At 37.5% G+C, this 26,987-nt stretch overlaps 1 protein-coding gene across 4 annotated transcripts in view; it reads right to left on the minus strand.

The window, feature by feature from the left end:
- The window catches only part of LOC115447089 (G protein-coupled receptor kinase 2), an 82,173-nt gene that overhangs the window by 36,298 nt on the left and 18,888 nt on the right, over nt 1-26,987 (minus strand). For all 4 annotated transcript variants that reach the window (XM_037439832.1, XM_037439833.1, XM_037439834.1 and 1 more), the window contains exon 2: nt 19,215-19,310. In XM_037439832.1, coding sequence (XP_037295729.1) covers nt 19,215-19,310 — 96 coding nt within the window. The remainder of the gene's footprint in view (nt 1-19,214; nt 19,311-26,987) is intronic.

Consider the following 26,987-nt stretch of genomic DNA (forward strand, 5'->3'; position numbering starts at 1 on the left):
ATTTTGGTAGGAAAACAAAATGTGTGACAAGATGAACATTTTCAAGTTTTAAATTAGTTCAGCTGCTTACGTGGCTGACTGTACCTATCCAAGTATACTGTACACGAAAAATCCACGAGCCATTCATGAGTAACGTGCATTCGATATACTGAAACCTCTACTGTACCATTTCAAAATTAAATATAGTAGCTCTCTCGATAATGGCAGGACTGATGCCTTATATCTAAGAAAGAAACTTTCTTTTCTTTTATCTACGGATTCGATGCTAATACTTACAATTAGCATTCGACATCTATAACTTACGGTGGCATTAATTACTAACGAGTTGTTTTGCGAGAAACTATTCGAGACATGTAGTGCGGATTGGATTCTTAAATATATGGTTATGTAGAATTAGAGAACATGATCTTTTCACGATTTAAAGTTTTAGCTTAACGCAAGTGTAACTCAGGCCATGCAACTCTGACATTTCCAAACGACTCGTGTATTCATTGTAAATATCACACGCCTAATGAAGTCGAACATCGCAAGGAAAACTTAGAGATCTTTAGTTTAGCATACGAATAAGTAATTATAGACAATGTATGTATAACAACACACTTTACAAAAGTACAAGACCTCAATCGCAGAGAATATCTGTGTCCAGGAAAAATTGATACAAATCTCATAATATCTAAAACAAATAACACGAAATTTCCAACAAAACAAGCTACACTAAGCCAAAATTCGTGTAACATTCACCCCCTATATAAACAAATATACGCGCGCACAAAAAAAAATGTAAATAAACCAAATTATCTACCATAAAAATAGACATGAGAGGGGCCGAAAAACAGGGTTGAAAATATCCACCCCTCACTTACGTCCAATACGAAAATAGACTATTAATATTAGTAAACAAAATGAAAAGGTTTGTTCACCCTTTGTGAGCCGTGGCGGCGTGTTTAATGCGCTTTAAGTTCGGCCCGTGCCGTATGGGGTCGACTGCTGGCGGCCGCATACATAATGCCTCTGTTTTTATACGCTTTTTGACAATGTTTGTCAAACTGTGGACATGGAGAATGGAATGAGTGATAAATAAAATAATAAATAATATGAGCCCTGTTTTATAGGTATCACTGACAGCACGGGCCTCCTCTACTTCTGAGAGGGTATTAGGCCTTAGTCCACCACGCTGGTCTTGTGCGGTTTGGCAGACTTGATACACCCTACATTTTTTTCCTTTATAGAAAACTTCACAGGTATGCGCATGCCTCTCATGTTGTTTTCGTTCACCGTTAAAACAAACGATAATTCATAAATAATAAACATAACTCTAGAAAAATCAGACGGGCGTACCCTTTTGACATTAGTCTCAGCATTCCGTTCCACTAGGTTCCTAACTAGGTTATCGCCGCTTCTTGAGTAATATCCTCACAGAACTTACCACTCTGTGGGAAGTAGGAAAGCTTTTGTACGGTCGAGATATGTCTATTTACTTGTGAACTCTTCTGCCCCTGGAAGCATGTGGTGACCAGAATTCTAGAGTATAGCAACTAGTGGCAAAAAGTCCATATAAACCGACTCCTGCCGGATTCCCTTTCTTAATTTTTGTAAAATGTAATTATCATTAGAAAGATTTGCAGACCGGATTTATGCATTAGCAGTACCTATAAATTGTGTTGGGTACCCTTTCGCCATTGATGCGATCGCTTTACTTAACGCTGGCAACGTATCCATTCTTCTGTATTATGTGTGTAATAGCTATGAAGGTCACTAAGCATCTTATGACCCATTTGCTATTTTGGCGACCTATCGTAAAAAAAACAAAACTACAATAATATAATAGTAACAAAATTGGACTTATATTCCATAGTACCAGATCTACCATTTTTCTATATAAAACTGCCTCAGAAATAATGTTTGGAAGCCGCAGCACTGAGAGCCCTTCCAAAGCCGTTATGACCTTGTTATGTTAAAACAGAGATCTCGCTGGATTTTTAGGCCTCTAGAAAATGTTTTAAACGGGATAAAGATACTTTAGAGATGGAGTGACGCAATGTTTATCTTTATTACTATTTTCTTTAATATACCATCAAAACTCTTAAGAATGGATGTTATTTTACTTTACAATATTGGCTTATTTTGTCTAGTCGTAAATCGTGATGTTTTTAAATCGGTGACATCTTGAGGTCCATGCTTTTGTTATTGATTTAATTTTTAATTTAAAACGAAGCGCTGTTCTAAATTTAAATAAACCAGCCAGTGTAAAAACCGAACATGAAGGAACGTACCATCGCTTAGAGATGAAGAACGCAATGAATTGTCATGGATGATGCAGTATTATTTACCTTATGCATTGTTTATGGACAAGGTGCTTTCATTATACAAAAATCCACTCATTAGGTACTGCATTTAATATCATCGAAGGAAAGAGATACCAATAAATCCATGAGACATCGCCGTGTCACATTTAACATAGAGCTGATAAAACCAAACCCGATTAAAAGTGCCGGTGTCCGCGGCCTCCCCGACATAGCCCTTTACCATTCGATCCTATTTGAGCGCGATTCCTTATTCCCCAGGGCGGATATCACTTAAATTGTCAGCGCTGTACGGTGACCACGAAAATAAGGGGCATTTGCGATATATTTTCTTACATTATTAACAATGCCGACAAAATAATTGCGAGTCAGGCCTCAACGCACCGTATCGTTTTAGAACCCTCGATAGAGCTGATAAAACCAAACCCGATTAACTGTATCGCTATCCGCAGCCCTCCTACATAATCCTTTATCATTTGATCCTATTTCAACGCTATTCCTTAGTTTCCAAGGCGGTTATCACTTAAATTGCTAACTCAGTACAGTGACCTTAAAAACCGCGGATATTGTATACCCTTTTTACATTTTAACAAACCCCCAAAACTCGGCTAAATAATTGCGAACAAGGCCTCACCGTATCATATCGAATATATGGAACCCACGATGGAATCGATAACACCAAACCCGATTAACCTTAACCCTTTACTATTCGATCCCATTTCGGCGCTGCTCTTTAGTCCCCAGGGCTGATATCACTTAAATTTCTAACTGTTTACGGTGACAATAAAATACGCGAACATTTTGCCGTAATATGAATTACAATTTCTTTTATTTATTTATTTATTAGTACTTCATATACAAATGTATACAGGCGGACTTAACGCCATAGGCATTCTCTACCAGCCAACCTCAGGGTGGTGCTGAGATAATCATGGTAGGTGCATTCTTTTCATTTAATAATAAAAATTAAATATCTGATCCTTTTTAATTAAGTATTTTATCTGTGGCTTTCAAAATATTATGCGCACGGAATTAAGTTACAAAACAGCGTAAGTTAAAACATTAATTAATAATCGCGTTTACGGGTAGGACTAAAGAATTAACGTCTGTCACTTGTCATATTAATGACAGATACAAATGGAACTGTAGTAAAAATGCTGTCAATAAGTTAATGAGATTTGATGTTAATAACATTCCTATTTCATCGATTTTTTTCGAAGTTTTTGTAAACCCAATTTTAAATTGAACTGCCTTACGCAAACCACAAACAACCAGGAAAAATCCATAGAAACCGAAACAAATGTCCGCCCTATCCGGAACCCGGCAGGACATCCCAACCCCGAACGGTATCTGCCACAGAGGCCATGATCAAAATTTATAGCCCATTTAGACGCGGATCTTTTCACCATCGGTAATGGGATCCGTGGACGAAACTTATTCAAACGCCGCGGAAACCTTGTGAGGGTTAAGAAAATTGCCTACGCGATTGCAGTGCGCAAGTTTTGTTAAGTTATTGTTTGGCCGGTTGGGTAATTGGATTGCGAAGGTACGGGATATATTTTACCCTACTCACTTGATCTTGTACTGCGTATTGATCTAGTATGCTTGTGTACAATGAAAGCCGACATAATTTTAGCGCCCATTGTATGAAGCAGCAACTCGTCGCAATTCTATTGATAATATGCAGTGATTACAACAGAAAGCGGTTGCCTTACGTATTTCCTGGTTCCTCAATTAATTCTTCTCATATTATAAATGCTAGTTTGTTGCTCGTGGAACCTCAACTTGTATAGTTGTGGGTGGCGTCACTTACCATCAACCTGCTTTTTTTTATTGCATCCAAAGCCAGACAAACTAATAACCCACCCGATTGCAATGCCAGAGGCACAACAAGCATGTCTTGTTCTTCTATTAAAAATGACCCAATGGAAATGTCAGAGGCACAACCAGCATTTCTTGTTCTTCTACTAAAAAAAACGCGTGCGCACACCGCGGGCGTGGCCTCACCGTGACTCAGGCCTGCCACTTAACCGGTGCGATTACCGCAATTGATCCCCGGACCTCGCGCCTGACGCTTATAGCGTGCCACTGGCCTACAAACATTTAGGGTCTATTGTCACGTTTGAGTGTCGCACGTGGGGGCGTATGGGATGTGGTGTGCTGTTAGGAGTTTGGCGTTTGATTCTGATCGTTGATTGTGGATTGTTGAATTCGTGGATGCAATATTGGATTGTTGCACGGCTGAAACTTGAGTTTTTTTTTTACAAATTAGTAAATGAGCAGATGGATTTTTTGGCGGAAGTAACTACCACCTATGAGCAAAATGAAAGCCATTATTATTAGTATGGGTTTGAATAGGGCAGTAGGTCTATGGCTTTGAAAAATAGCAATTTCTCACCGATGGTTCCTGGGACCCCTAGTAGTAACGCCTGGGTCGACCTTGCCCATTTATAGTGAGAACGGTCTAGAGTATGTGATGAATTACCTTTATAAGGCAACCATTTAAATTATCTAGCACAAACAGAGATCCTAAAAGTGAAAAAACAAAAGCATAGAGAAAGTCGCGAGAAGGCATATTATTGTTAATAATATTTATGGAACATACATCAATATGATTTATTAACTTCGCTTATTACAAAAGTTAGCCTTAGGCGATGTTCGACAGAGAGGACACAAAAAAAATGGCTCGCCGGCTTAATGAACCATGGGAAAAAATGGCGTCTCGAAAGAAAGACTATTTATTAATTTAATTTACAAACTTATCTTATAGTTTTTATTTTACGAGTAAAATGCAATTTCGACTACTCAATACAGGGATAAGTAGGCGGTCACCAGTTTTAAAACCTAGGAGAGATGGTAGGTAGGTAGACACCGGGCGACCGCTGGACAAGCCTCTAACTTCATGGTCACCCTACACCTTAGGGACGGATTCGACGCATTAGAGAGGGCTATTCGATTGCCTCTTCAACTAAGGAAACCAACCTAGGCAAGTATGGAATCCAACTTAGCCTATGAAGCTATCCTGACACACTGCTTGGAATTCTTGTCAAGTGTGACGTTAAAAGCTGACTGTATCACATCATGGCACTCTAGTTACGCCTCTACCTATCCCTGTGGTCACAGGCGCGAGCTTATGTTACTTTATTTATGACGTTCATAAAAATGTATTCAACAAAAGAAGGGACGAATTCGCAATTTTATTGTACGACATAAATCTAAAATTACAAAGCAAAGCAATTTTTTCTTACGATCTCTCGTATTAGAAACTTATACGGTACATTTGTCTTGGTAAACCGTATTAGCATTTTTAGGGATCCTTGTCTAAAGAGCGTTTTACGAAACCCTGTTGCTAAACTAACTCCCTCTGTCTGACCTTAAAAGGCCATATTTCGAGATCCAATAGGTGTGTTGTTGAATTATTTTAACAGAAAATATTTTATGGTGGACATCTCATTAAAGACGAAATACTAAGGGCCGTCAAAATAAATCAATCTGAACTTTGAGTAGAATCTCAAGTAGACATTTAATGTATTGAACTAGTTAATAAACACAGCTTAAGGTGTAAGTTAAGAGCTTGTTCTAAGGTAAGTCGGCGCTATTTAACAAATAAAACTCAGCTGCCAAAATGCGTTACATACTGTGACTTAAGATATCAGTTAAGCTGCTGTTAATATGAGATTATTATATAGCGACTATCTTAAGATGCTGAACTTAAGGAATGAACTGACATTGCACTTCAGAGGAAAACTAAATAGCATCTATTAATACTTCTTTGTTTACTTTATAGTCTTTCATTTATTTTATGTCCAATATAAAATGTCTTTAGTTATATAAGCGACTTTATTTAAGTTATAATTAAATATTCTCATGTACCTTGACTTATTATAAGCGTAACTATATTAACCTACGTGATGAATAAAGCATTTTATTTTATTTAAAAAATAAATACAGTTTTAAATGTCTGAGTACGGAACCCACAACACATAGTCCGTCTCGCACTCGCCCGGTTTTATTTCTTACGATAGCTCACATTATTACATTTACGGTACATTTGTCTTACCAAAACCATATTATTAGCATTTTTATTGAACTATTTAAGCAATAAACCAGCGGGCATGTCTTAATATCGGGGTTTAATGCGAAAACTAGTGCGAAACGCGTAAGTTATGGTAATACATTAAACTGTATGATCGCGCGAATACATAAAGGATCGCGGTGATTTACAATCTTGTTCAGATTAAACAATTTGTTACGTACTTTGTTATGTACAAGAGTTATGAAAGAGCAAATAGGTCACCTGGTGGTAAGTTGTTACTGATCATAGTGACTTATTATTACCAACAAAACTAGACGAATCATCGACCTATTCCTGGCCATAAATAGGCTGTGTATGTATCATTCGATAATAACGAAAACAACAATATATTTTCGATCACAAAATTATCATTTTCAATTTATTGCATTGATACAAGTCACTCTAATTTTGGACAGAAATTTCGATAAACTTGACATGCATCAAATACATTCACACAATATAACCACCAACCAACATCTACCAACCCCATTACATAAAACAAAACTATGCGAAAGGACCACACAAATATAGTTCTGAATTACAACATGTCCAGTTTGTGTGTTCAGTTAATGTGATTACAAAGCTGGGGCTGTAAAACTATGCTTTTACAATGGCCGGGTGTCGCTCGTTCGCCGACAGGCACCCGTCGCATTTCACTGTCGGGGACGGTCGCTCGCTCTACTAAAGTATAGGGTTAGCACACTTGAGCTTTTTAATTTGTTTTATTTGGTACGGTTGCATCTGGCGGTAAATACCAGAGACTAAAGTTGACAGATCAAGCTGAAAGTACTTTGAACCTAGGAACGGGACCATTCGTAAAGAAACACTATGACGCAAATTCTTTTATAAATTCTACTGAGTATAATATTATTTTAATACTGTTACGAAATGCCAGCGTCCCACCGATTACTTACAGTAGAGCGGTTCCACCCACCGCCCAACTTTGTTCATCAGCCCATTTTTACGACATCCGAAGAGGAATATAACAATAGCCAGACCCATATTTTGAGCGGAATACCGTCTGCGCTACATTGTCTTATGCTATAAAGTTCAAACCCTCAAGAGACTTGACTTCACAAAAATTTTATCATAAAATATCAGCGAAGTCAAGTTTAATTAATTACAAAGTAAGTCTGTTACACGGGTCTCTCAATAACTTATTATGATAAACAGTTTTACAAATAACACTTCTTTATGATTTATTTGTGCAGGGTTTCACAAAGGGCTTTAAGATTCTTCTAACGCAACTCGGTTATTAGAACTTACGCATTTCCGCTACCAGGATAAGATAAGGAAAAACCACAATATATAAGAACACAAAAATCTATCATGCAACTGCCGTATGCTTTTTTCAATAGCTCCACCTAAAGAAATTGCACTAAACTCGTTATCGGGTAACATCAATAGAACGATAAAACCCAATCAACCCATAACGTGAATCAAAATCAATCGCAGCACAATTGATTCAATGTAAAATTAACAATATTTGCACGAGTTTTAGCATTTGAGGAAAACGTTCAGGAGGAAACTTGTACTGTGTTTAATTAATATATTCATTGAGTGCCGAACGGCGAGGACGCGACGGCAGTTATGCGCATCCTCGCGCGAAGGTGGGTAAAGTATGACATTTGCCGAACCTGACGATGTATGTTTTAAACCAATAGAACTTTTATTTGGACACGGCAAAATGACCCCACTACACCTGATAGTAAGTGAATAGGGTTCAAATACGGTGTCGACTGACGAGGGATGATCAACCCTCGGCAGTTGACACAATAATGCCGGCCTTGGAGGAAAGCGACACACTTACTTGAGCCACTGTGGTAGGTTTTGCACCTTCTGTACTGATCGATATCCGGACGGATACAAATATCCTACCACCAGCACAATGGCGAATGTAATTGCCGATGAACGATGGGTTTAAACCTAATATCTATACTACAGATCTTTAAACAGAAAACAATTACATTTTGTTGCTTTAAAGATTTACTTAGACAGTGTCTTCAATAATAAAACTGATTTTCAAAAACGACCGATAAAAACTGGCATTCAACAACTGTTTTTATGACTAACTTAGACTCGAGACTTGGGAGTGAGCTGCGTTATCCCCACTCTGACAAACAGTGGCGAAAGGTGAAATATTTTGAAAGGGAACCCAACACAACATATAATACTAATATGCATAAATGCAGTCTACAAATCGTTGTTAATAATAAGATTCTAGATTAATTCTAAATAAAGGGAAGCCGACAGGAATCGGATTATATGGACCCTTCTCCACTGCTGACAAACATATATATTAACGCTCAGCATTTCCCTTTCCACACAATGCAGGATGTAAACACATAAACCGGCCATACACAAACGCCACAAAACAAACAATCCTAACAATACTAACAAACGTTTGCTAAGAATCAAACTCCGGACTCGTCATTCGCACTGTTTTATTACTCGTGAGTCAACCACGCAGTTTATATTCGCATCTTCCTGAAATCTAATTTAAGTCGCGCACAACTTACGCGGGCGATGTTAAGGTTGTCCACCGTGAACGTATGTTGAAACGTGTACTTTTTAATTTGACAGACATTTTTATTAATGTTATGGAAGGTACGCCCATTCCACCTCCTGTACTCTTCCCTCCTATATAGTGTAATATCACAACGGTTCAAGAAAAAAATAAATTGATTACAAGTCTGCTGGTGGCAACCCTACGCGCCCCGCTTCGTAACAAGTAGACACATCCTCATACAATCATACCCGAGTGAACATTAGTAATGAGAATTAAAAAAAAATATATCCTTTGCGTTTTACATAGTTTCTAAATAGAGTTAAAGAAACCACAAGCCACAGTTTACGTGTTTTAAACAAATAGGTGTACTTTAAAAAAATTATACCCTGAAATGACTCCGCGTTTCATGAACGGCACTTTATCCCCTTCTGTAAGCTACAAGGATGCTTTTGCTAATGGAGATAAAGGATAAATGAAGCTAGCTTGGTATTACAGAGATGAAGATTGTGAGTGAGGGTAGCGAATAATCTGTAGAACTACTTAACTGATACTAAAAATACAATAAAGCCACACTGTCTATAATATAGTCAACGTTAAGATCTCTTTGTAAAAACAAACAAGCGAATGATAAATAAAATTAACGGTAGATATCGTGTAACATCTCATCTTTACTGGTCTGTCATGTGTAAGAGTCTGCCTGGGTAGGTATCACCGCAATGTCTATTTCTGCCAAGCAGCAATGTGTAGTCACTGGTGTGTTCTGGTTTGAAGGACATTGTAACCAGTATAACTACTGGACATAATAAGACTTAACATCTCATGTCTAAGGACGGCGAGCGCAGTAGAATACCAAACAATATTTTGTAATTCAAGGAGTTGGATGGTGTTTGTACTGTTTATGGGCGGTCGTATCGCTTACCATAAGGCGACCGGAAAGCTCGTCTTGTCATTCAAAGCAATACAAAAAAAACATCAGAACTCCTTTCCTTCTTCGCCGGTCTATTCAGAAACCCATCTAAAGGCAGACACAACTCTACACAGCTGTATCCCTCGCTCGTGTGCACCATGGCTAATCCCCAACGCCCGTGTTTACATACTCTCCATCCTAATTTCCTCCCGACGTAACTCACAAACAAATAACACGCGAAACACCGTTGCTATGCTTTTATTACACCATCATTCAATAATATTAGATCATCATTTTGTACAGCAGCGGCGAAGGGTCCATAATTCACGCTCGTTGGGTTACATTTGCTATATTATCCAATATATACTTTGAATTACTATACATATTAATTTGTGGATTATTTCAATACGTCAAACTGTGTATATAATTTTAGACGCTATTCGTAAGTATCAAAATGTTCAAATTAGCCAAACTCGACCACAAGCCGACAATAACAATACTGGCCTAATTATCAACTTTAAAAACAATTATAAAACAACATGGCGATAACGTTTCGCAACACGCGCCACGCATCCTGCGATAATCTGTTGTTTGCGTAGCCTTTATCCTGTTAGTGCTCATGTTTTACTGTGACCTAACCAATGTCATGTGACCTGACGCCTGTATGTGGGTGATGACCCCCCGAAGGCTGCGGAGAACGGTAGGATTTAAGGGATGCAACATGATTTAAGAATAACTAAGAATAAGAAAGAACAAAATTTCGACTGTCCGTGGGAATTGAACCCAGTACATTTCTTTTGCAACAGCATAAATAGAATGCCATTAAACATATTAATCAATCTTACATCTTGTATATTCATGGCAACTTTATGAAAGTTAAATAAAACTTGTTAAAAATTGAAAGCAACAATATCTCACTGTTCGTATTCACTAAGTTAAACATAATTTAGGCGTTAACCTCGCTACAATCCAGACTTACCTCAAGTAAAGCCGGCACAGATGCTAGAATACCTCATAAACTGTTACCATTAATTAAATACCTCTCACGAGACACGTGGAGCATCAGGAACATAAATTAATTCATTATCAACACCGCATCTCCCTCATTAACGTGTTAAATGAGTCGAATATTATTTGCCGATTGAAATCGTGTTCTCCCTTTGACGCTATTTTCATTGAAAATGTTTTAATGCAAGCCACGATATAGGGGATGGGGGGTGATTTGGGTGATTAATTATTCCTGTGAGTCGTCGAATATTGTGTAGAAAATTATACACACACTCACGCCTTTTATTCTCGAAGGGGTAGGCAGAGGTGCAACTGGTGTTCTTTCTTTCCGCCGTGTGTATTCCGTCCCATGACGTGATAGGACAAATACGCCACTGAGGCAGTACTGTACTGTAAACTCAAACAAAACATTTCTTGCTCGCTAGGGATCGCTGAGAGAATTATACGAACTTGATTCACCTACTATTCGCTCATATAAACGCAGCATTTACAAAAAATATAATTTATAATCACAACAATCTTTATTACAATAGTCTAACAACCGAAAATTTTAATACTGGAACGGCACACAATAATTTACATATAAACAAAACCGACTTCGCATTCCCAAAAGATCACACAGCCAAAGCGATCAAGAGCGGCCCCTCGAGAAAATAATGTTAAATTTAATTAAACTGCAAAGCACAGAATAACTGGAGCTTGAATCGTTAATTGGTTTACGTACGCTCACTCGGCTGCCGAAGTGGTGGTAGATAACCGACGCCGGTGTTGTGGCGGCGCGAGATATTCTCAAAGGTTTCATTTTTTATTCAGTAAAGAAACAATTATATAAATTATTTCATTATGTGTCAGAATTAATAAGAGAAGGATTTTGGAATTATTTTATTGTTTTTTATTAACATTGTAATCCAAAATCATTAGTGGTATTTTTATAGGTTTCAGCATTTACCAATAGCGAAATGTTCACAGTTTAAAGGTTAAAATAAACACAGCGCGAATATTTTTTAAAACCAATTTAAGGCATCAGCAAAATAGCACTCGACAAAAACTTAACTTTCGCAAATCGACCTTAACTCCTCGACCTTAAGCATCACGTTTAATGCTATCATTTATTATTTCTTTATGATATCTACTACATTGGTTTTTATATACATTTCCGCTAAGTGAACTGGCACACTCACTCGCCGTTACAAAACGTTAACGAGTCGTAACATTTCAGCATTAACGTCATCTCTCCCTCGTATAATATCAGAGTATCTACCATCCCTTTCGTACACAGCGACTTTTATATCAAGCATTAGTGCTTATAATCTATTTGTTTTTCTACCTACAATAAACGTTATATCATTGGCATAGCAATGTTTACCATAAATTAATTATGAAACCTCATATAAAGTTGAAAAGGATTGTTCCAAATTCAATTTGAATTCTTGCGGTAAAAAGAACTCTAACAGTAAAATCAATTTGTAAACAGCGCATAGCATCATCGATTGATACATCAATATATTGGATAGTATCTACCTAAACTTAGAAAACAATAAATCTGCTAGTGGTATAAATAATCTAATCAGTGGAACTATCCGGATTCTACGAGCGACCAAATACTTAATGAACTCATAATTACATTATCAAAGGGTAGTAAGGCTTTGTATTGAGAACCTCTGTCGTTAATATTTGTTACGCATTAAGGGTAGATTTAATTACCACATCACTCGTGAAATCAATCCCTTTTTCCCACGAGGTCCTTATTCAGAGAATAATGTTGTGGCCGAAAATGCCGACTATATTGGAGGAAATATTGATTACAATGCCTTCACATAAAATAATGTGTACCCAGATCTACGTGCCTGGTTATTCTTCAAGGTTGATAATATTGGTAAAGATATCACCGAAGCTACATTATTTTGGGTACTATTGGCTAGTGTGCGGATAAAATTGAACATTTTAAGGTTACTTTTACATGTTTGTGCACGATAATTGGAACAGCTTCCGGTTTTATCGCAAGAGTTAGGTTACGAAGTGTAGTTTTATTGGCAGACGTAACTCCCGTGACAATATCTAAAGTAGTAAGTTCATAAAGTATTCATTTCTGTATTCCAAATCTCTTAAATGTTGATTGCACAATAGATTTTATCGGTTATCAACATAAGTTACTACAACACTAATGAAACGTTACCATTCTTCGCTAACAAATTCGCGTTGATAAAATCCCAGTGTTCTACTAATGAAATGACAATGGCCTCCCATCTGGTATTCAGACCAGCAACACAATAGTCCAGGACGATTACAGCGCATTGTCAATGTCTAAACAGGAAGAAACAGTGCGAGTTACGCCACTGGGTTGGGAATTGTCTAGCGTTTATCTTCTGCTATGTTCGATGGAGTTTAACTCAACTAGGGGATAAAATTTCTATAAACCGTACGTAGAAATCACAAACATTATAGGCCGGCACAATTGCGTCGACTGGCAAGGGGTAATCTGTTGTCAGTCGCGACTATCTGTATTTTACTCCATTTACAATCTGGTGTAGAGCCACTTTTGTCTGCACTCACACTGCACAACTTACTGCTCTGCTCTTGCACTTTACGGTCGAATAATCAAATTAAAGAATATAAAAATATGCTTTGATCTAGATAAAAATGGCCGTAGGTACAGACTAAGCAAGTCCTTATTTGTGACCTGTAAAGTACACAGTGGGTGTATTATGCGAGGAAAGCATTTCCCCGCGTGAGGAGACGCGAGCAAAACATAGTATTCATTTACCTCCTAAGTAAATGCTTCTCATCACATAGATATTTAAGCCAATACCGACCTATGCGAAAGTCCCACCAGTGACGGGGGTCCATATAACCCGAATCATGCCGGCTTCCCTTCCGAATTTTATGTAAAATCCAATTATTATTATTAAAACGTATATATGCATATAAGTACATATATTGTGTTGTGTCAAGTTTTATTTTGCGAATTTTCACTCCTCGCCACTGATCCCACTCTAATCTATGCTCCCAATGTGTAATAAAATGTGTACTACACACATTAGCTGTACATAATGATACGATAACTGTCAAATAATATTTACTTCACGTTTGGAAAACAGGCCCTTAGATCTTCTCAAATTCCTATTTGTTCTCCGATGTTTACAATTGTAAAGTGTGTATTGCAACACGATTATTGAAAACAATATGACGTCATTGTAATTTGATGCATTTCGTGCTACAACAACGGAACGCAATAAACGCCCTGTCAGCCTTGTGCAGGAATGTTTAGTAATCATATTTTCGAGCGCCAAATTTATCTTTGGCCGCACAATCGGGCAGCGATCGTGCCCTATCATAAAGAAATAAGTATAGGTTAATAGCTACTTCAAATATGTTAGCATTAGTCATGGCCAAAATTTAAGAGATATTACATTATGCGTGAACACCAACAATCTTTACCTTCAGCCAAATTTTGAATACCCAATCTCCTTTGGCATATAACCAGCCAATGTCATATAATAAGCGAAGTCATTTTAAATACACAAGCAACATAACTTGCATGAATTGACATCCACAAGCAATTATTAGTGTAATCAATCGCGGCAACCAAACTGTTGCAAATTTTGAAGCTTGCAGGACTTGCGGCGAGGCGCATGTGTACAGAACTATTGAAACACTACCGCAAGTAAAAACGTGTTTAGAAGTTTCTGCGCAATATTTTGCTCCGAGAACTTGCTAGTCTACAACTTAGCTGTAAAACGTTATATAGCCGACTAGTGGCCCAGTTCAGATGTTAATCAATGTAATCCCGTTGCCGCAGTACTTGGGTTCCCCTGGCGCGCACTCTCGCATCGGCTCCATTAATCCTACCAAGTTCGGCGCGAAATCTCAAGTGGCTAATATAACTAGAGCCGTTCCGACTGTGCGGGATTTTATTTGCATTATATAACCTTAACTATATTTCTTGATTTTTATAGCTTTACTCATAAACATATATGGCCGTCATAGCTACAGAATGTTTTGTTTTCCTTCATGTGAAATTAAATGTTTCTCGATACGCGAAAACCACTATGGGCCGTATTCACAACTTACTTAGCGAATTACGGTACAATGCTATGATGATAAGTCTGTTTCTTAGTCTTTACAGCATGACTGCCTTAGTGCGTAGGCATAAGGGCGTTGTGATTAACTAGCATTGAGATACAACTATACTTCAGCTGGCGGTTGGATAAACGAAGCTGAACAAAGCCAAAGAAAACTATGCAATAGCCATCAGCGTGCGATCACACACACTGTACGTCCTCAAAGTGTTTATTGTGAATGTAAATCAATTAGATACAGACTTTTTTTTATTCGTTTGAATAAAGTAACGAGCCTGACATTGGCCTGATGATAAGCGATACGACACACCATAAACAGTAGAAACACTATCCAACACGTTGAATTACAAAGTATTGTTTAGGATTCTACTGCGCTCGCCATCCTGAGACATGAGATGTTAAGTCTTGTTATGTCCAGTAGTTACACTGACTACAATGTTCTTCAAACTGGAACACAACAGTGACCTCACACCGCTCCTACGGTAGAAATAGACATTGCGGTGGTACCTACATGGGCGGACTCTCACATATGAGTGACCTACCACCAGTAAATACAAAAGTTTACTTGTGAGGCGGTTTTCGGTTAATATAATAGCGAAACCTGAATCGAAATAATTCCAGCCGTTTTTATGTAATGGACGAAAAATCTAACTGTCATCTGTTCGGAATACAATAATCATATTAAATAGAATAATATTACATAACGCTAATATTAACTCAACGCTCAATAAAAACAGTAATACAATCTGTATCAAAGCCGAAATTCGTATAGGAGTTGGTCCGACACCATCCTGCCTAGAATCGCAAGTTCCCAACTTATCGACATATTGATTTCTATGTAACGAGTGAAAACTTCGGCCATTTATTCAAGCCAAATTGGCAGATCTCCGTACGTGAACAGAAGCTCAGGGTGCACGGGTCTTGTGAGGGTGGTTATAAATCCAACCCGGTTGGAACTGCTGACAAGAAATATAGTTCGCGTAATGCTTCATATATGACTTTCGGTCTTTCCAAATCACATGGTCCTCGAAACCAGGAGTTAAAATGATTTACACTGTGTTTGTTTAATGGTCGGGTATTAATTTATTTTTTATACGAATGAATTAACAAGCAAAATAAACATATCGTCACATGGGTTATTGGTGATCTTAAAGTTGAGGTCGTATGTACGATTCTCATAAAAGACATTTTTTGAACCTCACCACCACTCACATAATGGTAGAGAAAATTTTAGTTCTATAGCACACACTAAGCGGCGATAGCCTAGTTGGGTGTGGGACGGACTGCCGAGATGTATATTGGCAGGTTCAAAACCCAAGGGTACACGCCTCTACTTTTCTAAAATTATATGTGTATTCTTTGTAAATTGTCGCTTGCTTTAACGGTAAAGGAAAACATCTTGAGGAAACCTGCATACCTGAGAGATTATCTATAGGAATTTTGGGGGTGTGTCAAGTATACCAATCCGTACTAGTCGATGTGGTGGACTAAGGCTTAATCCCATTCAGTAGTAAAAGAAACCCGTGCCGAGCATCGAGACAGTATATTATACAAAACTGATATTATTAAACCCAACAGCGAGACAGTACATCATACAAAGCTGATATTACTATATTATTAGCACACACTAAGCTATAACTGTATTAATATTTTACGTTCCGCTACACGCATATATTAACCTTGATATAAATTTACGTGGCAACCCTTAATATACGGTACAATATTGGATACCAGGGCTGGCAATAAGAAGCATTTTCCTTAATAATAAAAAGCCGGCCCGAAGCCAGAAATTGTGTGTAACTGAAATGAGGAGATGGGGTTGCCAGTCACCCTCCCAGTTTACTACATTGTATACTATACATGGTAAAATATATAATAAGTATTGTAATTTTTTTATTATCTCTGAACGCAGACGAGCTGATAATCGTCACCGACGCCTGTGGACGACAACAATGGCACTACTGAACCGCTGTCTACTGTGAAAAAAATATTTGGACACCTCGTTTCGAGGCCATGTCACAGGACTTTATAATATTTTCCGAAAATTATGTATACAAATGTTACTGTTGACGATGTGTAGACAGCGTCCGTGCAAGCCTTTCACCAACGCGCGAATTAATTTAAAGCAATTTTCAATAATCGATCGCAATCTCATCCTTTAATTCGAATCCGATAATGAACCAATCAAAATAGCTCATTCGCAAGCATGTCAAAAAAAACTTTGCTTTGATTGGTTAATTTTTGAGATAGTTCGAAAATGGCGACCAGGATCGTTTTTAAAAAATGGCGGTTAGACTAATACCTCGGCCAGAGTTTGAATTAATATTTAAACGTGCGATAATGGGCAAAGTATTTGAATCACATCAGCACCGCGCCAAACAAATGTTAATCAATTCGCACATAAGTCGAAACGCAAACACACATATACGGCGCAATACGTATTATCCATACAAACTCATAATGCATGTACATGTAGGTGAGGAATGTATTAATGCGCGTGATAATTCGGCCGGAGGGGCGTAAACGATATAAATATTCATATGCGTGCAATTAACACAGTATTTCAACTGTTCGCGTCTACGTGCCGGAATAACTCGCAAATAGCAGATAACTAATACCCAGCGTGTTAGAGTATATGACAGGGGCGTTATTCTATATGACAGTGTGAAATCGTAACGCGGCCGTGTTACGTTATCTTCGAGAAATTACTGTGGAATTGTATACTGTACGACGATTTCTATTGTCTTAAACGCGATACGGTGCGTTTCGTGCTTGTGACGTAATATTAAAATATCGTGGCTTTGGAAATAAGGCCCATAGTAAGTTGCATTAGCCTTCTTCTATCCCTTATCTCCAATTAAGGGTGGGTGCTACACATTTCTTAACCGCGGTAAAGACGACTTGGCAGTTTTTACCACCTTCCGCCTTTCTGACGTCTAACCTTTGGAGAATCTAAAGCTGGAGAAATAGTGTTTTTAAAAGTATATACTTCCTTGGCTATTCGAAATGGAACAAGTATATAATGGTAAATCACCGTTGCCCATAAACACACACGCGAGAAATCCTTTGCCAATTGTCTGATAAGTGATACTCCACCACACGCTTGCCGATAAACAGTAAATACATAAACTTATTTACAAAATTTATCATTATGCAGTGTTTAAAGCTATCCAGCATTAAACACTGCATAACAATAACTTTAAACAAACAAGTTCTTGCACCAACATATTGCGAAAGAACTTCCAGGTGCGTTTAGCCTAGCGACAACATTTTAATAGTTCTATACACATGCAACTTGCTGCAAATGCCGAGAGCTTGAAATTTCTAGAAATAAACTTGCCATGGTTGCATGCAAGTCAACTTCTGCAAGTTATCTCGCGAACACTATACTGATCTACATTCCAGTACCCACCGTAACCCACTCCACCTTAATCCTCCGCGTATCACACTTGTCCCGTGTCCCGAGTCCCGACATCCGCGGGATTGTTCCCGACGTCGTAAAGTCCGCTTTACGCTCACTCCACTCTAAGCACGCACTTAACCGAAATACGGCGGGAATTTACAACGTATTTATACGTCTCTACAGTATAGAGAGAGAAGTGTGAAGTCGCGCACGTGTTGGTTTGGATATTTCGCTTTAATACGAAACTTAAATTGAGACATATTGTAACTGTAATTATAATATATAATGTTAATGATTTCTTATGTTTACGCGAATGTTAGACATCGAAATAAAACTAACTTTCGCATTTTATCGCGGCTTATATGTTAACTAGGTTTTGCTCGCGGTTTCGCCCGCGTGAAGAAGTTTTCCAAGATAAAAATCCCGCTAATCTCCCGAGGTATAAAATAGCCTATAAACAGCCCAGCGTCTTAAACAATCTCCATACCAAATTTCATAAAAATAAGTTCAGTAGATTTTGAGAAAATTGATAACATAGACAGACAAAAAATGGGACTTGATTTTACAATATGTATAGATTTACTCCCGACTTTTCGAAGACTACAACAACCTTTATTGTCATGGGGTGGACTGGAGTGTGGGTTGTCCAAAAAGTCAACGTCAAAATATATACCTACATTTTACAATTATATTGTGTTCCTAGAACAAACACTTCCGTCGATTTCTGACAAGGAATAACACTAATGTTTAATATGTGTTGCAATAATTCCACGAAAATTAAACGGCATAATATCTAGAATACTAGTGCTTCAAAGACGGAGAAACACATTATGTTTACACTACATTTATTATACCTACCTCCCTGGTTATAGTGTACCTACAGGCAATAAATTGATCGATAAATTTGTCTGTAACATAATAAACACTCACCTATTTTTGTTTTTATATCTAAACATTGTGATATGTGAGGAAACTGGAGGATCTTCCGCCACTTCTTACTCTTGCCTTTATTGCTATCGGAACCGCCTGGAACAATACAGAAAACTTATATTAATTATGTACAATATACATACATCAGATTGTTTGAAACTAATTAATGTAATGCATTTTAATGATCCGGCGATATCATAGTTGGGAGTGGAACGGACTGCCGAAACGCATATCTGCAAGTTCAATGTGTATTCTTTGTGAATTATCGCTTGCTTTAACTGTGAATAAAAACATCGTGGGGAAACCTGCATACCTAAAAAGTTATATACTTATAACAATTTTGAAGATACGTGAAGTCTACCAATCCGCACTAGGCCAGCGTGGTGGACTAAGGCCTAATCCCCTTAGTAGTAGGCGCGGCCCGTGCCCAGCAGTGAGACAGTATATAATACAGGGCAGATATCATTATTATATTACAATGTAAGGTCGCGCAACCCAACTTGCATATTGCAAAAAGAGTATGACTTAGTTTCCACGGTGGGCCGTTGCTTAACGTTAAGCCTTTGTGTAGGTTTCAGTCTCGAGCAAATTGAGTAAGTAAAATCTACACAATGTTGCATGTCCACGGACTTGAACCTAAGACCTCGCGGTTTATAACCGATATACTCTCCGCTAGATATTACGTTCTTCAAACATATATAAATTTCACTGAAACACCATAGTGCTCAATGCTTACACAGTCACTTGGCAGCAAGAATAGTGAAAGCGTTGCCAAAATAGCCGCTACAAAATTAATTAAAACAGTAAAAAAAAAACAAAAAACTGCAATTTAAATAATTAACACAAGCTGTCTCGTACACCTTAATTGCATACACTCTAATCTTTCCAACAAGCGCATTTTAAAAGCAAAAAAAAGTACATTATCCACGAATCGAAACGAACTGAAAAGATCTAGATTTAATTTAAAGATTCCCAGTCTGTGATATGAATGAAATGCAAAAGGACCCCGCAGGTGCATTTGGCAAACGAAGAAAAATGAGACGCAAGATGCGGGAGTGGGTTGGGGGGGAACGGAGCCGAGTCGTAATTTAATTTGGGGGATGATCGATAACAGACATCCAACTTTGGGGGAAACGAGTTTGTGAAGATTGCCTTTTGAAATATATAGCGGATTAGTGAGAGTGGTCACGGAGTTTTGATACCCAGCTATGAAAAATTAAAATACATTTAAATAATTAATAGTTGTCATTGAACGTATGATATTTCAGTAGTCGGATTTCTAATATACTAGTTAATTATAATGTTGATTTAGTTAAGGCAAGCGCAGCATCAACCTCTTATGATTACGTGCATTATAATTAGTTTAATATAACATAATAAATAATAATATCAACCCTGTATTATATACTTTACCATTGCTGGGGACGGGCCTCCTCTACAACTCTTGCGCGTAAATAAAGAAATTATGGAACTACCTAGCCTTCAAAATTGGAATACGCGAATTGTGCGCACTCGCAACTTGTCTAAATCAGTAAAAGAAAATTTGTACATTAATTAGCAAGTTCATGTTGATAATAATAAGTCAACGTATAAAAATCAATAACCTCCGAACACCTGTCAAAGGAAACTACAAGATACAGCCATCACTCAAATCAGATCGAAATTATGATACAGTAATTTAATTAATGTATTTTTTTTTTATGACCAAAGCAGCCGAGTGTACAGCCACCGCGGCCGACCGCCTGCGGCAACACAAACATACATACGTATTAATATCGACGCGATTTATTTAACAGGCACACTTAATGACCAATCAGCGATATTAACTCGATAAAAACCAGATTAGTGTTGGGTAACACATTTTTAGCAAATCAATGTAACACATACTGCGTGTACGCGGAGATACGGTATTGCAACTGCGATATTAGCAGTTTATAACAGAACAGACTCAAACAAAACACCGGCGTCTTATAACTAGATATTTTATATTTTATTAGCCATTTTTCATGCCACTTCCCATCGGTATTGTTTTAAATTTGGAGTTGATTTAATAATAGTTTTTAATTAATCATCAACGTTACGTAATCATTAAGCGCAATATTAAGGCTTCTATAGCATTGATTTAATCTCTACGCTATCTGTTAGGCAATCAGTGTATGAAATCTAAGTTAAAGATAAGCTGTTCGTTATCATGATGGTAAGCGAGACGGCTGCCATCAACAATTGCTACAACTTAAAAAACAAACAAAAAAAATAAAATGCTTTATTTACCACATAGGCGAACATAGTTGTATAAGTCGAAACACATGAGAATATTTGATCATTACTCAATTTTAATCGCTAACTTCACATTTTATATTGGACATAAAAAATTAAAGTAAGCAAAGAAACCACAGTAGACCACCAAAGAAACTTAGTCTTATTCCTAGACTTCCCCAAAAAAGTCATCTCATTTTTGCCACACACCCAAATGCACGTTAAATCATATTTGTATAAAATAACCCATATTTAACTTATCCGATTAAAACCGCAATAACAACAATGATAAGAGATAACGTATCAATTATGCCATCGATTACAAATTAATCCACAACGCAAAATAAGTGCGGTTCTATTATCAAAAACAAGGTGTCATCGTTATCGTGCGGTAAAAGTGCTCACTACTTCACACTGACAGAAGCCAGATTAACTAAAACGTGCGCTATCCAAAAGCGTAATGCGAAGAGTAATAAAATAACGCTGTTAAAAGTATGATGAATGGGGTATTTGACTTATTTTTTTATAACTTTTATAAAATATGTATGTCGTATAAATACTAAAACAAAAGAAATTGAAAACTGATGAAAAAATTACAAGTTATAAGCCATTGAATTTGGTAGTAGCGGTGAGTATCAAAAATGAAAAAGAGACGAAATACTTGCATGTGACGTCAGCGGCAGTACGACGCGAGCGAAAGAAAGAGATAGAGCGATATGCTCACTCCACGCTCACTGCTGCACGTATCAATATTCAAAATTTGGATTATCGAATTTTAATGCTGCTTTCACAGCAGAATTTCTTTTTTGTACTAATTGCTATTACACATTAAAGAAATCATAAAATGAAACATAGTCAAATAACCTATATTCTCATCTGAAATTATTATGTATTATCTATTTAATATATATCACCTACTAACAACCGTTTTCAATAAACGATCCCAATCTCAATCTTGAACCCGATTACAAGAATGAACCAATCAAAATAAATTATTTGTAAGTATCTAAAAAAACTTCTGGTTGGTCCATTATTAAGATAGAACGGAAGAAAGCGATTGGGATCGCGTATAGAAAATGGCGTTTAATAAACAAGGTACACGATAATTCTTTATGTATTTCATACAATGCATTTATAGTAATGTTCAGCGAACAGCCGTAGTCATGTACCAGTTTACCCTAAAGCTTGATTATTCACTTCTCTTACAATGTATTGTTTGGTCTAGACTCTAGGTGAATGTGGTAATCAAGCCCTTTAATTTGGTACCCAACACGGCATAAACAAATATTTTATTTGTTCATAACTATGACCTCTAGACGGCGCCATATATAATTTAATATGACATCATTTGTCAAATCACAATAAGGGTTTTAAAACTTATGAGGGAACAAATGAACATAAATACAAATGCTAACCCTGTTTTTTGCAAATACCGGGTAAAAATAAAATACAAATAATTATTAATCGCGAAACAGAAAGTATACTCACAATTGCTAGACGTTTTATTTTTCTGAAACATCAAATATTTGATAAAATTATGAAAAGCGTAAAACATGAACGTATAATAAAACATAACGTTATTACCATTATGCAAATCAAGCAATATACACCGCAAAAACATGGTTACGGTCGACATGAAAAAAGAGAACAAAAGCATTTCTGTCGCCCTACTTGTAAATAATGGAAGGAACGCAGCACCAACCGTCTCGAGGATGTTGTGCCGGAGCCAAATTAGGATTCTTTATGCGAACGTACGTAGGACATACCCGAAACTAGATGAAAAACAAACAATACGACGCGCGGGTAAACAAGTATACCCGAATACCCGTGTTTGTAACAATACGCGTATCGAGTAAATATTAGCACTGCGCAATAAAAACTCGCCGGTGTGAACAGACGCGCCGCGATACACACGCTTTCGCCTAATGGTTTATTATAACCAAATGAGAGCAAATAGTTTTAGGCTCGTCCATGGCAGTAGGATGGGTGGTCTACAGTGTTGGCAAAGTGACACTGGACCTGAATGTCTGAATGTCAATGTCATACGACACGTTTACTTAAATTATACTGGCCTATGAATGCAAAACAGCAATAAAATTAGTTGAACAGATTCAAAACTTCAAATCACCTGCACAGGTTAAGTTTACTATATTTAAAATCCCTTCTATATATTTTGTTGAACGAAAAAGGATTGTTAGTAAGAACACAAAAGTGTAAAGGCGATTTGAATTCTGGTATACAAAGACCACCATTATACGAGATTCATCAGAACGAACCAGTAATCACCTGCAGAGTAAAGCCGGTATACTCCCAACAACCACTCTATCTCGCATCTAAAACCCCTCCCACACCGAGTACTCGCTATCTTGCTATTATTATATACAATAAAATCTTCACCAATCCCACTTCCAGAAACATCGTCTGACCAACAAACAATCTCAATTAGGGTTGACACCAACGCGACCGCTCATAAAACTAAGCCAAAAGTTTATTACATTGAAACATGTTGAAACGACTCCGCAGACCGAGGGTTCGGACGTGAGGGTTGGAAATATAAATAACTGCGACAAACACGTTACAAATAGCTTTATTTGACTTGTCTAGTGTCGTCTTGTGTTGAAAGAATGTAGAAATTTCCAGGCGATTATCGTGCGACTTGTTACATTTCGCTGGTTTACTATCACAACGTCTTGTGTTAATTTTTACTTATGTCTAAGAAATGAGGAGTCGAGCCTATCAGGCACGAATTCCAGACCCTCGGCATTGGTTCTATCGTATAGACAGCAGAAACATCCAATATCATTTTACCCCGAGGATTCGAACCCCAAAACTTGAACGCGGCAGTCGTACCGCAATACAAATACACCACAAAGGCAGGCCTATTAGCATGATGATAATTTTCGATAGCAATGCTACTTATCTCCAATGGTAATAGTCAGTGTCGCAAAAAAAGAAATGAGGAAAACGAACACTGATTACCGTTACTATCAAATACTTTAGGACACCAGTTGTAAAACTACTGAGAAAATCTTCTGTAGGCCCTGACAAATGGGACGATACATCGATCGACCGGGCCAAAAGCCGGAGGGGTAATGACGAACGTTAAGTAACTAAAGTAGAAGTTGCTGCTGAAACTATAATGATAAAATAACAGACACACCCTTCTTACAATAACATTTATTTTCAATATTCATGAAGTTAGCCCCTATTCCGCAGCCAAGTATTGAGGTCCGGTTTTGCAAGGTTTTACTAGCATCGCAGTCCAACTTGAGAGCCACTGCTCTAGGATAAATCTATGCTAAACCTGACCAGGCAAAACTCATACTGTCAGCTGTGAGTCAACTGTTACGAGTAAACAATTAACATTATAGTAACGTAATTATGTTACAAACATTATAAGTAATTATTGACATTAATTGTAAATAACGTTGACCCAAACAAAGGATTCCGGTGGGGAATACATGTGTGTACGTGACGCTGGACACTAATTATGTACCTTCTGTTTTATAGAGGACGTCCTCTACACTTTCCACCACGTGGTTGAAAGCGTCACTCCTTAGGGTAGTGTTGACTTTTGGCCTAGTTTTCGTATTATCTCGCTTTAAGGTGGTATGTTGCCAGATGCATCGTCATGCTTGTGTGCATTTTTTTCATACGCACACGGCAAAATGACCCCTCTGGGACCTGATAGTGGAGTGGAGTCACTTAGAATGTCGACTGGCGAGAGATGATTACCCCTCGACAGTCGACACAACCATGCCGGCTTGCTGGAACCGATATACACAGGCTGATTGCGGAACGCGACACACTTGCATGGGCCACTATGGCGGGTTTTAACACCTTGTGTACGGGGGTCGCTATCTGGCTATTCTTTTTTTGTCTCATGCGTGTTAGGAATAATGTGAGTTTCAAAATCATAACAATTAATATTATTTTTGTTGTGTCGGTAGTAGGCAATTTCTTTACTAAATAACTGCCACTAAGCCCCACTCTAGGCAGAGGGGAGGTATAAAAGTGGCGTTAGTGACAGTTGGGAGAATAGTGTTGAAGTGAAAGCGGAACGGTGCACACTTTAAAAAGAAAGTACCTACTGGAACCAACATAGAATTAAAGTAAGCTACAAGGACAGGTACGTGTGATGTTCTTTCATTAACAGATAGCCCCTTTCCAGTGAGGCCACATTATTGTGTATTAAGGTTAAGATTAATTAAGTTTAATTACCATCTCCAAATAATGTAACAATAATTATTAAACCTGATTGTGATGTGTGGAAAATAAATGGTTGAGAATCAATTTGCGAGTTTTCTTACATCTCAGAAGTGGGATGGGAGATTCTTTTTGTTTAAAAAAGAACTCGTAAACCCTAGCTCAAATTGCGTGTCATTCCAGCCGACTTATTTACCTCCTTGTTGGCACTTTAAACTACTCAGTATTGTAAAATTTTACTGTTGCCTGATTCTCAACAATTTTTTTTTTTCGCTCTCTATCTTTCGTAATATATTTAAATGCAAAGTTACGGTGCCTCATAATATCAATACTCTTCGTAAAGCTTATAGATAAAGATGAAATGAGTCTTGGCGTCACATATCACTACTACATAAATATTATTATCGTTATTATATAGTGCATTTTTTTTAATCCATTATGAAATCATTTCTTTAATTTTCTTAACTAACAATACAGGTACGCTTTATAATAATTTAATCGCATTGGGCCATAATTGATAAAACATCTTAAGTATATAGATTTCTAAGTTCCAGGGCAATAATGGACGAATCTGAAGTTATGCCCGTAATCCAGAGTGAGCCTACCTATCTTAACCACGATAATGAAGACTGGAGGAGGCAAACTCGGGAAAGAGATCTGAGCGAGGGAGTGGAAGGGAGCCGACAAAAACGGCAAAGCCACAAACGCTCTGATAAATATCATAAGTCTAAATCACGTAGCACGAGTAGGGCGGTGTCGCGACAACGTGTAGAACACGGGGAGTCGCGTCATCAAGACTCGTCATTAATAAGCACATTAAGTAAATTAAATAATAACCATCATGTCCAACCCCTGGGAAAAGCTACAGTAGCTATTACAGTGCAAGACATAACAGAAAACGTAGAAGTTTTTGTAGTAGATGATCTTGTTTTAAGATATTCTGTTCTGTTAGGCCATTCATTTACCGAAAAACCGAATATCACGATAACAAAGACACCCGATCAAATTCTTTTCGAAAAGTGCCCTAATTTAAAGGTTTATCTTACTGCTCGAGAGAGTACAACTTTAAAACCTAATGAGCTAATGGCAATGGCTATTGAATCTAAATGTAAATTTAAAGGCCAAATATTTGTTAATGGTACGATTAGAGGTCAATTCAATAATGAATATTACTTACTACCTGGAGAATACACTCTCAATGAAGGAATAGGTAGAGTTTTCGTACAAAATTTATGCAACCATAACATCTTGCTACGGGAAGGATCTCTCATAACACGTGCTATACCTGTAACTTGCAGTTTGAACGTATTA

The sequence above is a fragment of the Manduca sexta genome, chromosome 18 (assembly GCF_014839805.1).
Source record: "Manduca sexta isolate Smith_Timp_Sample1 chromosome 18, JHU_Msex_v1.0, whole genome shotgun sequence".
Lineage (NCBI taxonomy): Eukaryota > Metazoa > Arthropoda > Insecta > Lepidoptera > Sphingidae > Manduca > Manduca sexta.